Source organism: Aythya ferina (assembly GCF_964211825.1).
Source record: "Aythya ferina genome assembly, chromosome: 10".
Lineage (NCBI taxonomy): Eukaryota > Metazoa > Chordata > Aves > Anseriformes > Anatidae > Aythya > Aythya ferina.
The window spans coordinates 21,383,256-21,397,265 of record NC_140306.1 but is presented as its reverse complement, the minus strand read 5'-3'; the positions used below and the strand labels follow the sequence as shown (position 1 = coordinate 21,397,265).

Genomic DNA, 14,010 nt, shown 5'->3' with positions numbered 1-14,010 from the left:
ATCATGCTAATTTTCTTCTTGTGTCTTAAGAGACTGATGCAAACACTGTAACACAGCTATAGTATAAATCTGTGTTTCAAATAGAGGAATTCATACTTGTCTCTTTTAAAAATGATCTGTAAGCTTGCTGGAGATTCTTTTAATTTAATTTTTTTTCGTTAATCAGTGTTGTCCAGTCTGTGTTGATCTGTTTTCTGTGCATATTTTACATTTTCCAACAGATAAATAGTTACAGGAAGGTGAACTAAATTTGTAGTCCATTTTTGGAGGAATTTAAGATTAAATAAAAATAATTTTGTAGTTTAATATCTGCATCATACTCAAAAAATAACAAAGTGATTTTTTCCCCTTGGTTAGGGCTGAAACTTTCAAAGAAGGAAAGAGTTGGGAAATTGAAGAGTGTATTTATAGCTTTATATTCTGAATGCCTTCTTATATTCTGTTCCTTATTTTGTAATTTTGTTGTCTTTAATGGTGTGTTATTAATTCATGGTCTGTTAAACCATTGCCTTCCATTCTGGAGGTCTCAGTGAAAAGCTACATTTCTATACCACTACATTCTCTATATGAAGTTTTCTGATAGACAATCAAATTTTATATAATGTCTTTAGGCACGTATAAATGTTTCTATGACTTTTGTTACATCGTGTAGTTTAAGATGCCACAAGTAAAAAAGTAATAAAAACTGTAGTTTTGGGGAAACTGTAGTAAACTATAGTATAGTTTACTATAATATATAATAAAATAATATTTATATAATAAATAAACTATAGTGTATTTATAGTAAATGGGGAGAACTGATAGTATTCTGTGCTCCAGTATGTGGCCGTGTTAAGGCCACATTCCAGTTTTTCTGGAATTTTCTTAGGAGAAAAAATTGGACTTTCAGATTCTTTGTTCACATTGCAACCTGTATGGAGTTCACTTAAAGGTTACATAATTTAACAAACACTACATGAAGCTGATTTTGGTCTTTGTATCCCATACTGCATTATGATATGGTTTCCATGTCAGTCTTGATTGAAATCTATTAAACCATTTAAAACAGCAAAAAAATATATATATATTAATTTGAATTACTTGTACCCACTTATTTTCTTAAGCAACTTGAAGTTACTTTTTTTTCTTTTTTTTTTTTAGTAATAGAAATAAATTGTCTTTTCTGTTACGTGCTTTACCTACAAATTTTTAAATGAAATGTCTTCAAAGAATTGTTATACCCTTGCAATATTTACTAATTAGAGATTGTATTTTTTTTTCAGTATAAATAAGTAATTTAGAAAGAACCAGTGGTAGAAGTCAGTATAAAATTACCTAGTTTCTTTAATATAGTGAAATCATTGAAAGTATTCTATAACTTTGTCTTTCCCTGAAAGCTCTAATGTGGAGGCAACAGAGATGTTTTCCCTTATCCTTCTGGGCATTGAATAATATCCTCTTCATTTGCCAAAATAGGATTAGTGAGTAGATCTCATTAGGAATTTGCACATGACTTTATTTTTATATAGATAAAAGGGAGCAAATTCCTCAAAGTCAAAGGAAGTCAAGAAAATAATATCTAGGAATCCAAGCAGGTAAAAAGCATTACTGCAAGGATTTTTTTTTTTTTTCCAGTTCCTGCCAGGGAAAATTAGCTTTCCTCCTTTCTTAAAAAGATGTTTGCTACATATCAGAAAAGCTTCTATTAACTTAGTAAGTTCCACGGTAAAATATAATTAAATTTTAAATAAATATTATTTACTCAAGGACAGTCTTAGGAACAGAAAATATATAATGGTGGGAAAGATTGTTTCATTTTCGTTAAATTTACTTACAAATTTACTTGTTGATCTTTTGTCACATTATCAAAAGTCACATTATTAAAAAAAAGTTGAAAAGCAAAAAGAAAGAATTGTTGGATAATCAATCTCCTGTTACAGCAGTTTTTCTGCATAGTGATCAGGACATTTATAAGTATTTGTGAGCAGATAATTAAAAACTGAAAAGGAAAAATCTTGTAGGACAGAATAATTGCTTTACCCTTGTGTAATCTGATGGCATAAAAGCTGTTTTATTATGCTAGTTGGAAAAAAGGTAAAGTTTAATTGTTTAAATCTGATACTAGGAATAGTTGTATAAGTTGGTGAATCAATGTCCTATGTCATAGTCATAGGCAGATTTATAGAGAAAAAGATGTCATTGCAGTCATTAATGCTATTGTGTATGTGCATATAATTCTTAGACATATGAAGGACCAAAACAAGAAGGCTGCTAATCTGAAGCACAATCAACAAATGGAGAAAAAAAAGAATGCACAGCTGCTGGAAGAAGTTCGTAGACGAGAGGACAATATGACAGACAACTCTCAACATTTACAGGTGAGTTTTTAGTCTTTTAATAATTACTATTTTTTAATTGTGTTTTAGAATCATCAAAGGAAGCATGCTTCTGTTTCTTCATGGATGTATAACAATTATCTTTCTGCAAAGAGATGGGTTTCTCCTCTACTATCAGACAATGCTCTAATGACTTCAGTTGCACCTATGAAATATTTATTTTTTAGGGTGAGGAAAAAAACAGAAATAGAATTTGAAACCTTCTTTTCATAAGGTCTTTTTTTTTTTTTTCCTTAGTTTATAAGCAAGAAAGTAAGTAATTCTAGCTTGTTTTGAGGACAGTCAGAAAATAAAAGGATTCTTTCTGTATTTTGTTTCTGTGCTATTCAATTTTATATCCATACAGCATGATGAGCTTATATAGTGTGGTTATGAGTGTTCAGCTAGTTTCTGTATCAAACACTACACTTTTTTTTTAATGGGTTGAACATTTACATACCCAGGCGATTAGGTCTGTAAAATACAGCTTATTATTTTCAAGAGCATTAAACTGTATAACAGAAATTCTGCCATGTTTTGCAGTGTGGAGTTGGAAGGCAATAATGTTTGAGACACACAAGCTCCTTCCTGTTCTGTGTTTCTAGAGGTAGCTGTTCATGTTAAATTCCAGCGTCTGCATTTCTCTATCAGCAGAGATATCATCATCTAGTTGCATACTCTGATCATTTAACAAGTGTGATTTGCTCTTATTAGCTCTCTATATATGCATATGTAGTTGGGTAAAAGGGTGAGTATAAATCGTCAGACAGGATAATGATGAATTTAGAATCTTCACTAAAGATTAGTTTTATTTTACGTACTTAAATGAATGATAGAATCATGGAGTATCCTGAGTTGGAAGGAACCCATAAGGATCACTGAGTCTGTGTGAAACATAGAGAAGCACTGGAGAGAGCTATCAGTGTCTCATCTGACAGATCTCTTCTCATTACTAGAACAGGAACTTTTTTTTCTAAATGTTATATATATAAATAAAAAAGTTTTCCTATATCTCTTCTTTTTCCAAGGTAGACTTTGAACCTTGTTCTAGGAGAATTTCTACAGTAAATTATTAGAATTCAAGTGTTGAGATTTGAACAATAACTAGCTGATCTGGTTAAATGATACGTTGCTTACCAGGGAATTCTAGGGAATTTGTATTAAAGACCACAACACAAGTTTGATGCTTGACTTAAAAACTGTTCTCTGAGAGCTGACTGTGAAAAACTATGAAGAGAAGTACTGAGTTCTGTCAGCAACACTGATGTCTCTGTACCCTGAGTTTATAGGTAAGCCTAATTTACAGTGCAATATGTCATTTTTGGTTTGATCTGGTTAATATAATAGTTTTCTGGAAAATTTCTGATAGATGGAGTTTGACCCTCGCTTGCTTCATACAGTATTGTATTTCTCATGCATTCCTGTATACAAAATGGAGAAATTAACACTATGCCTGTCTTCAGGCTTGTTTTTTGTTGAAGCTGTGTCAGAATCAAGTTCAGCAAATATATGTTATTTATGCATCTGTGTAATGTTTTGTGTAGTTTATAACCTTAGGCTTACATACTGATTGTATAACCGTACATTCTACTGCACATTATAGTAGTAATAACACCTCGTGAAGTATTTGGTTTGATAATGTGATATATCAAAAAAAAAAAACAAACAAATTTCAGTGTTGAGCAGCTACTTGTAGTTAATGAGAAACAGTAAAAAGGATATCTTATAGCTTTATTGTTTTTTCATATTTTGGAAATCTGTCAGAGCAGTGTGATCACTAGAGGATAGAAGTCATTCCTAGAGTCTTAGATTAACTGCTAAAGTTGGAACTTTCAAGTCATGTAATGGGAACAGGTCTACCAAATGGAAGCAGCATAGCTGAACAGCCTAAATTTATAAAGAAAAAGCTTGTCTGTCATATAGGTCCTCTGTGCCATTCACTAGCTATAAAGCATTTGCCTACTAAGAACAGTTCATGAAAACCAGTTAACTAATTATTCTCATTTCTCAGTTACTATGCCTTAAAATGTTAATAGTTTCATGTTGTATACTTTAAGAAATTGCTTTCAGTAATGTAAGTATTTATGTGTTGTGGCTCATCCTACACTTGCTAAGCTTCTGAAAAAGTGAAAAGGAGATGATCCCAACTGTTTCTGCCTATTAGTAGGTGCTTTTCATTCCCTTCCCTCCAGTAGCTCTGAGAAGGAACACAGGGAAGTGAGCGTTGGTTGTTTGCACTGCTGACATGCTGGAACAGCCAGTCCTGCCTTTCCTGGCATAAGTAAAACTGTTGCTCTCAACTGGTTATTATATTTCCCGTGTCTAAAACATTCCCGTATTTCCTTGGCTTATTACTTCCCCTGCCTTCCTTAATGGTGACCATTGTGTTCGTGGCAGGGGAACATGTTTGTACGTTCTCTGTCACCTTGCTTCTTTAGTGAATTAGGCTGGCTGTCACTGCATGGCTCATGGTGTAGGCAAATTCACCTGAATGAGAATGGCTTGTTTGCCTTTACAAATTAAGCCATAAAATACCTAGAACTGCATTATATATATATATGTATGTATGTATAAGTGTATATATAAATATATATATATTTATATATATATTATACTTATAACTGCATATATAATATATCTTAAAGTACAAGTTTCTCCTTTTAAAAAATTTGACCAAAAGCACTGGTGGATGCATTTTTGATTTTAATTGGCCTGTATAGCTTGTCATTTCAGGTTGATTTTCATTTGAGGCTTTTATACTTGGTCACAATAAAGCTATTTAGTGCATTTGGCATAAGATAAACATATACTCCTGTAACATTTAGGTGCAAACACCTGGTTGCAGGGCTGGAACACATCTGCTTTCTGCAAGGCTCAGTGTGAAGATTTGTGAGTGTTCTAGGTTAGAAGTTTTTAGGCGTGTGTTCAAAAGGATGCATATGATGCAGTATGTGATAATGCAGTACATGATAGGTAAATGCGTTTTCTTATCAAGGATACAGTACTTTCCTCAGTTGGCAGACTATAAACTGAAATTATTCTACTGATGTGAACATATACAGAATTAAATTCAAGATATAAGAGTTGACTAAATAAATAACTTGACAGAGCAGAATACTTGATCACAATTGATATTAAACTTCAGTTTATAAATAATATGTAGAGTTATTAATTAAAATAAGTTGTAACATGACCTAAGAATTTAAATGAGGCAAGATTTGTGGGGAGACGCATGAAATGAGATTTATACTTCGAAAACCAAACTGGTTTCTAGGAGCACTATCCATCTACTAGTCAAAAATAAAATTAATTGGCATTCTAATTAATTGGTATTGGTATTCTAATACTGAATTATTGCTTAGTGAACCCTTAGGTTCTGACCACGTTTCCTCATTACTGCTTCATTAGAAGAAAACAAAAACCAAAACATCTTCTACCAGTTTTTATATGTATAACACACAGTCCTCACGTCTGTAGTGTACTTGTTACATCTGTGAATGATGTATTGAGCTGCTAATGTGTATACTAAAATTCTCTGGCCTGATGGAATAATTGTATTCCCTGCTGGTTAACTGTGATAAGCTCAGCTGAGTGCTGAAGAACAATTAAACTAGACAAATTACATTTACTCAGCCAAGTCTCAATCCCTTTTGCAGAAGCACTGGAAGAGATGTAATAGGAAATCTATGATAATTGTTTGTGTGCCATTCAGGGAGACATTTGGGCCAAACTGAATATTTCAGTTGAAGTGCCATCCATTTTGCACAGCTTACGCAGGGGCTGAAGCTTTACCCATTCAGCTGTCTGCTTGCTTTCTGGTAGGTTTGAGGAAGTTAGGAAGTCTCTTTTGAAGCTTCATTTAGTATATAGTAGTTCTTAAGGCTTGTAGCATCATGCATATTTATAACACTTTACGCTCTGTTTTCAGATAAAAGCTTTTCAAAGCTTGTTCATATCCTAGCATCAACCCTTGTAGGACAAGGTTGTCTCTGATGGCCACATGTCAGAGCACTCCAGATCTTCTGCTGTGACAGAGAGTGTCCTTGCATGTCTGGGGAGGGAAAACACTTTGCTCTCTCTCAGCTATCAGCTATAATTGTGAGTGATGTTTCAGGTGTGGTTTTGAGGGGGTTATTTGGATCACTTGAAAATTGAAAACATCAGGAAGCCAGACTTGAGATTAATTCTTGGGAATGGAGAATAGTTGTGAGGTTTTCTGCTTTTTCCTTCCACAAATCAAGGGCAGACCTGTGCATATCTTGCCAGATGTGATGGTCATATATTACGTAAAGCACCACTGCAAGAGAGCTGATTCTTGAACACTTTATCATGAAGCTTTTTGAGAACAGTGTATCTAACATGCCTTAATTTTTTCTTTTTTCTTTTTTTTTTTTTTTTTTTTTGTGAGTCTTAAAATGATTTTTTTTTTTTTTTTAAGAGAAATGCAGAGTTAAGAAACTTAGGGGTAATGTAATAATGCTGTATACAATTCCTTAAACAAATCTCCTCTCAGGACCCTGAAATGTTATAACATGTGAAACATAGTTGCTTCCTGAGATATATTTTCCTGGTTCTTGCACGGAAAAAGTTCATTCCAGTAACATTGTTAAATCTATAGAATTGAGAAGGAAAAAACTTGGATAACATTGATAACTTGAGAATGTTTGGGTTTGATTATGATTTTCAAACTTACTGTAATAGCAAATAAAACAACAAAAACCTCAAGGCAAACTAAATAGATACTTCTGTCTGATTATACTTTTCATAAATTTATTGATTTAATAAGTGAATTGAATGGCATGGTATTATATCTATATCAGGTATAGAAACACTCCTGTATGGAAACTTTATGCAAACTCTCCCATGTGTACATGTCACAAGGGAGGTGCAGGAATAAGTTCGAAAAGAAAGCTAAAAAGTTTAATACTCTGCACTGTTCTACAGAGCTTCTATTGTTCTTACCTTTTCTCTGGTTTATCTGTTAGAAATCTTTGATTCTCCTAATGTTTTAAACACTTGGATTATTTAGAATCATAGAATATCCCAAGTTGGAAGGGACCCATAAGGATCATCAAGTCCAACTCCTGGCACCACACAGGTCTGCCCAAAAGTTTAGACCATGTGACTAAGTGCACAGTCCAATCGCTTCTTAAATTCAGACAGGCTTGTTGCAGTGACTACTTCACTGGGGAGCCTGTTCCAGTGTGCAACCACCCTCTCGGTGAAGAACCCCTTCCTGATGTCCAGCCTAAACTTCCCCTGCCTCTGCTTAACACCCTTCCTGTGGGTCCTATCACTGGTGTTTACAGAGTATAGGTCACCTGTCTCTCCACTCCCCCTCATGAGGAAGTTGTCAACTGTGATGAGGTCCCCCCTCAGCCTCCTCCAGGCTGAACAGGGCCAGCGACCTCAGCTGCTCCTCATAAGTCTTCCTCTCTAGGCCCTTCACGGTCTTTGTTGCCCTCCTCTGGACACTCTCCAACAGTTTAACATCCTTCTTGTACTGTGGTGCCCAGAACTGCACACAGTACTCGAGGTGAGGCTGCACCAGCGCAGAGTAGAGCGGGGCAATCACCTCCCTCGACCAACTAGCGATGCTCTGCTTGATACACCCCAGGATACGGTTGGCCCTCCTAGCTGCCAGGGCACACTGCAGGCTCATATTCAACTTGCTGTCAACCACAACCCCCAGATCCCTCTCTGCGGGGCTGCTCTCCAGCATCTCATTACCCAGTTTGTACGTATAGCCAGGGTTGCCCCGTCCCAGGTGCAGGACCCAGCAAAATCATTTGTCAAAATCTTCTTTCAGATAACTTGGATTTTCTCTGGACAGCATTCTACATTCTGGAAAGAGCTTTTTCACTAAAAAAATATATATTTTTGAGTAAGAATGTGTAGTTCTCATTGATTTCAAATATATACAGGCAGCTTTACCAATGCTCTGATCCTGAAGTACTGTGAAACAGGGTGTGTACACATTACATTTTCCAGGTGCAAACATCTAGCTCTTATAAACTGAGTCCAGCACTTGTGCCTTGGTTTGCTGCTGGACATCCTGAGGCAAAAGGCATCCTGAGGCAATTGTATCTCTTAGGGTAGAAATTTATTCTTAGATGATATATAAAGCACAATTAAGAGAAAGTCTTACTAAAAAAAGACAGGAAGACAGGGTAGGTGGTATTATTGCTGTCTGATTATTGCCATGTCAATATCTATGGTATTTTATAAAAAAAATAACTCCCAAGAGATTTCACATGTATTCAGCGTGAATCCTTAAGCTTGGATTTGTCTATTTTTCACTCCATTCTTCAGCATACAATTTTCATCTCCATAATAGTTCTACAAATGCAAAATATACATAAGACCTTGCACACTGCCATAAGCTATGTCTGTGTCTCTTAAAATAAAAGCATGGCCTAAACAAGTGATACACCTGACATTCATTTGTTATGATTTTTCTCTTATTGCAGTGTATTTACTACTGCATTGTCTCAAAGACTTCTGAACTCTAATATTAATAAAAAGAGGAAGCTAGGAAATGAGATGAATCCTTGCAAATAAAAATGAACAGAACAGTGTAATCAGTTTAGAGACAGAGGAAACAGTTGTGACTGTTATGCAGACAGGTATTAGTGTATATAGCTGACATAAGGCAGGAGAGAATTCATTGCATAAATACACAGCTTTGTATCTATTAGTGCTGAAATACATACGTAATGAAAAGGCCCAACCTTTTAAGAGGTTAAAATCATGAGCTATTGAATTAGAAGTGAATTCTAGTTTAAGCATGTATCTGAAGTTGGGCTTATCCCTCTCTGTATGGTTTTAGAAATGCTGTGTTTAGAGGGTCCTGTATGTTTCTGTCTCAAGAAGGCTGCTCATTATGGTGGGGAAAGATAGAGATAAGACTGGGATTTTGCCTCTTACGCCATTCTTTTCTGTTCTCTGTAGCGTGCATGTGGGTGTACTAGCTCTGAGTACAGTTGTTCCCTACTTCTCATTCAGCTGTGAGCCAGGCGTAATGGGAAATAGGTGATTGCTCTTGATTTTTTTTTCTCTGTGTTCTGAACAATGTATCCTTTAGAACATACAGGTGAGATACAGGCTTGTAGACTTAAGTCTACAAGCAAGTCTACAAGCAAGGGAAATAATTTGATATGGCTTGTGAATGTTGTAAAGGTGTTGCCTCTTGCTAAAATGCCTGCCATCAGATATATATATATATTTTTTTGGACTGGATACATTTGTTCAAGCTGTTGCAAATACTTTTTGAACAAGTGAGTCAGTTCTAAGTGCGCAATCCTTGGTATTTTTGGCTAAATCTCCATATGTAGTCTGTTACATTAATGAACTAACATATTATGAAATACAGAGGTCAATGTTTTATGTTAATTTTCTGTAGCACATCAACAGAACTCTTTTCTATTTATTGCTTGAAAACCAAAATATGTTCTCGCTTGTCTCTGTTTTCAAATTTTATGTTCCTTGAGGACTGGAAAGTTTCTTCTTTTTGAGTGGTTAAATTGAAGCTTGACCAATTTGTAAGAAAATCAGCATTATATACATATCAAATAGCTTTATCCTTATGAAGCAAGAGTTATGTACTAGCAAACGAGAGAATCTAGTACAGTAGATGACAATTATGTGTATTAGTGATATATTAATGGGTACTTCCTTTGGTGTTTCTCTGCTTCTCTAGTTATAGCTGGATTTTGCCAAGACAGAGAGTATAGCTAATAAGTAAAACCTCAAAAACGTTCAGCCTTCAGAAAAATGTATAACATAAATTTCACACAGATCAGGGAATTTATTTTTTCTTCCTGGTGAATATCTGGGAAAAGTCAGGAATTGCAATGCCTTTTAAAGCAGTCATTTTCATGTAGCACAACATAAATTTTTAATAGTCGTTCTGAAAAAGTAGGATGTAACAAAACTGTTTTTTTTTTTTTTTTTTTTTTTTTCTGTAATGCATTGATAACCAATCTGTAAAAAATCTTTGAGGTAGGGGGTAATAGTAAGAACAAATAAGCCTGTGATGATATAGTGCAATATATTAAAAACAAACAAAACAAAAACAGAGAAACAAACAATTACTTGATTAGAAGCAGAAATCAGACTAATCAAGACAGACATAAGACTATTGAAGACACAGCTAGTGTATTTATATTTAGATTTCTAACAATATAAATATAAGTTCAGATTTTAAATGTGGATGGACATTCAGGAATTCTCTTTCCTTGGCCTGTGGAAGTTCCATAAGTTGTGGATAAATTCCATATGTGTTGCTGAAATGTATGTTGAACTTCAGCCAGTAGTTTAAGATTATGTTGAAAAAAATTTCTAAAAGGTTTCAGATGAAGAAAAGTATTTGAGAGTCTACAGAGGGCAAGAAGGTTGATTGGTAGGTCTGAGGATCAATAGCAGAAGTGTTTTTTCTTTGGGGATTTACTCTGACATTTGTTTTCGTTGTGCAGTGTAATCCCCAGAATCCAAAACTGCTCTTGTTATAAAATGTCCCTACAGACAATCCGTGAAAATATCATACGAAGATCATTTTTTTACAAGACTCACAGTCTCTCAAATCTTTTTTTCTTTGTCATAATTGGTAGTCTGGCAGAAGTGACTGTGTTCTGTGCTACATTTTTTTAACCACCCATAATATAAAAAATGTTTGGTAGGTAAAACATTATCAGAACTGTTGTATGTACTTGTCAAGTCCTTCCTTTTTTCTAGAAGCCTAGAGTATTGTATTATAAGTACCTGTGCAAATAACATTAACTTTCTGATCTTAGTTTTTACAGTTTAGTAAGAAACACATTTTTCAGTGTTGTCTAAATGACATTAATTCAATGAATTCAGTACCCAAGAATAAAACCTGGACATCTTGATTTGCAAACAAACTTATATTTGTATGTTCTAGTATATTTAGAAACTTGTGAACTGCAATTATTGACAAGCTTTTCATGTTTAGATTAAGCAACACTTATTGCTACTATGTGCTTTAATAAATCATTTGTTATTTGGAGAGGGCATATGTGAAGAGACACTGGAAGAAAAAGATCCTATTTGAAAAAACAAACGTGCAACAATAGGAAACAGGAAAAATTTAATGTGATTCCCCCCCCCCAATTTGTGTAATAACTCACATGTGGGACTCCTGTAGGCCCCAGGGGGCAATCACATTCAACATGCATCAAAAGAAACATTTCAGTTAAATCACCTCTCCCTTCCCAGCAATAATTACCACAGGTTTACACTGAGATATAGTTGCAAAAGGTTAGTTAGTAGGGCATCTGCAAATCAAGTCATACGTCAACTCTACATCAATAACCTCATTATAATAGATGTTAGTATTTCAGCACATGACTGTCCAATATAGCAATTCATGTATAGTTCATTTTTAACTTCAACATTAACTTATACCTTGTCTAATATTTTACTAACTTATGTATCTAAACACCCTATATTACATAAATTATAATCAATGACAAAAACAATGATTTAGATTGAAATTCTGCAAAGTGAAATTGCAATAAAATGACTGACCCTATTTGTATAGCTCTCTTCAATATAAGATGAATATAGGAGAGTTTAACCCTGTAATATAAAAGTAGCACAATGAAAATATGTATGAGCATAGATTTTCCAATTTAGGCATTGCTTAAAATGTTACCTAAAACTTTCATTTTTCCCAAATGAAAGAATAATATCTCTAGATAGTTTGTTATATTTGTAGCTCATTAATATGCTTAGAACACTTTTTAATCAAAAATTTGATAGCCTGCATGAAAAAAGTAAAAAGGTTTTCAAAACCTTCCTTGTGGTCTGCATCAAACTGAGCTCTCAGCTAATTTCGTAATTTGTTCTTCCATCTACTTGTTAGTAACCTGTGCTAGCTATTGCTGCTGTTTGTCACTCTATAGATCATTTTGAATAGCATGCAAGTCTATTACTAATACATCTGGTCAGTGACGAAGTTCTATTTGAGGTGAGCCTAAGTAGAATTATTCTGGTTGCTAATATGCCAGATATATATCACTAATTTCTCATGAAAAGTGTTCTATAATAGTCTTCTACAGTATTACTTACAGACTACCTAGTGTTACATACTGGAAAGTGAAGGGAGTTGAAGGTGCTTCTTTACCTAATTTTGTCTAGAACTTTGGTGCCTTAGAAAGATTTCTTTAATTTGCTTATTGTAAAATCATGTTTATTTCGAGGAGCTTTCATGGGATAGATTTCAATAGAAGATTTTGGGGACCAAATCTCACTGTTATACTTTCCCAATCCCTTTTTTTTGAGTTGTTTAGTTTTAGTTGAGCAGAATTTAGCTGGCAAAATTAATCCTGGTGAAATAGATACGTATGGGGAAAAAGGAATTGATTTTCAAATCTCATAATCTTGGAGTTGAAGGAGAAAGTACTTCACCTTTAAGTTAAAACAAAACAAAACAAAACATAAAGTGATCAGATTTCTGAAATTTCTAGTCACTTAGAGCAAAGCTGTATTCAGATATTTACTTCTTAATCATGGAAGTATGAGAGTAAATTGTTATTATTTCGGGTTCTTTGCTTTCCTTTGTAATACATGCAAGTTAAAACAGTACGCAGACTGCCAGATAGTATCCAAATGTGTCTTAAATTAAAAACAAAACCAAACAACAGAACAAAACCAACCAAACAAACAAAAAAAAACAAACTTCAGTTCTTAGTTAAGAAATGACACCTTTTCTATAATATGTTGTATTAATAGGTTTCAAAGTATTTTACAAAGTAGAAATACTTGATTATATTTATTTAAAGAAAACAAGGCATAAGAAATAAAAAAGAATTATGGAAGGTGTTCCTGATTGCCAATGGCACCATTAAGGAACAGAGACTTAGTCTTACTCAATCCAGTACTCCATCTATTGGACTGAACTGTTAATCTATAAGATTTTGAAGTGGTGTTACTCAGGATACCATGTTTCCTAATGATTGAGGTACCTAGTGCAGATGAATGTAATAGAATTCTTGGTACAGTAAGAGCATCATAGTATATCTGATCATAGAATCAGTCTTTAGCATGTAAAAGATAAGGAAGACTGCATACCATGTTAACTAATTTGAAGCAAGGCAATTTTACTAGTCTCTTACTTCCCTGTGGATAGTCTATAATGGCTAGATATGAAGAAAAACAAGAGTACTGCCATTTGCAGTTCAGTTTTCTTTTACTATGGCTTTGGGTGTATATATATTTTGACAGGGATTATCAAGATAATCAGATAATTGAACAACAAACAAGACTGGAGTATAGTACATTACATTTTATAGAAGGCTGGTGTTTCTCTGTTCTTTCAAGTTACAGTTAGGGTCCCTACTGCCTTAGCAAGCATTTCTTTGATCCTGTCCTTCTAATTGTATGTTATTGATTTCTATTTCTTTCTCTCTCTCTTTTGCGGTGGTATAGCAGGGGATGGAGTCTGTTCAGCTTTCTGTATCTGTAAAAGACTCCTTCCCTAGAAATACCTTGGGATAAGCCTTACAGGTTATGGGTACTTTAGGAGTCCCAATGTTTTCACTAAGTTATACAAAGAGAGGTTTTTATTTATTTTTTTATTTTCATTTTTATTTTTTCTGTAACATGTCATAATTGTTGATAGGGAAAAATGAACTAA

At 34.1% G+C, this 14,010-nt stretch overlaps 1 protein-coding gene across 18 annotated transcripts in view; it reads left to right on the top strand.

Annotated features, from left to right (window-relative positions):
• ERC2 (ELKS/RAB6-interacting/CAST family member 2) overlaps positions 1-14,010 on the top strand; it is a 547,528-nt gene that overhangs the window by 260,403 nt on the left and 273,115 nt on the right. For all 18 annotated transcript variants that reach the window (XR_014696351.1, XR_014696352.1, XR_014696353.1 and 15 more), the window contains one exon: positions 2,222-2,357. Coding sequence is in view for 3 of the 18 variants with exons in the window: in XM_084530654.1 (XP_084386780.1) it covers positions 2,222-2,357 (136 nt within the window). In the remaining 15 variants the exon portion in view is untranslated. The remainder of the gene's footprint in view (positions 1-2,221; positions 2,358-14,010) is intronic.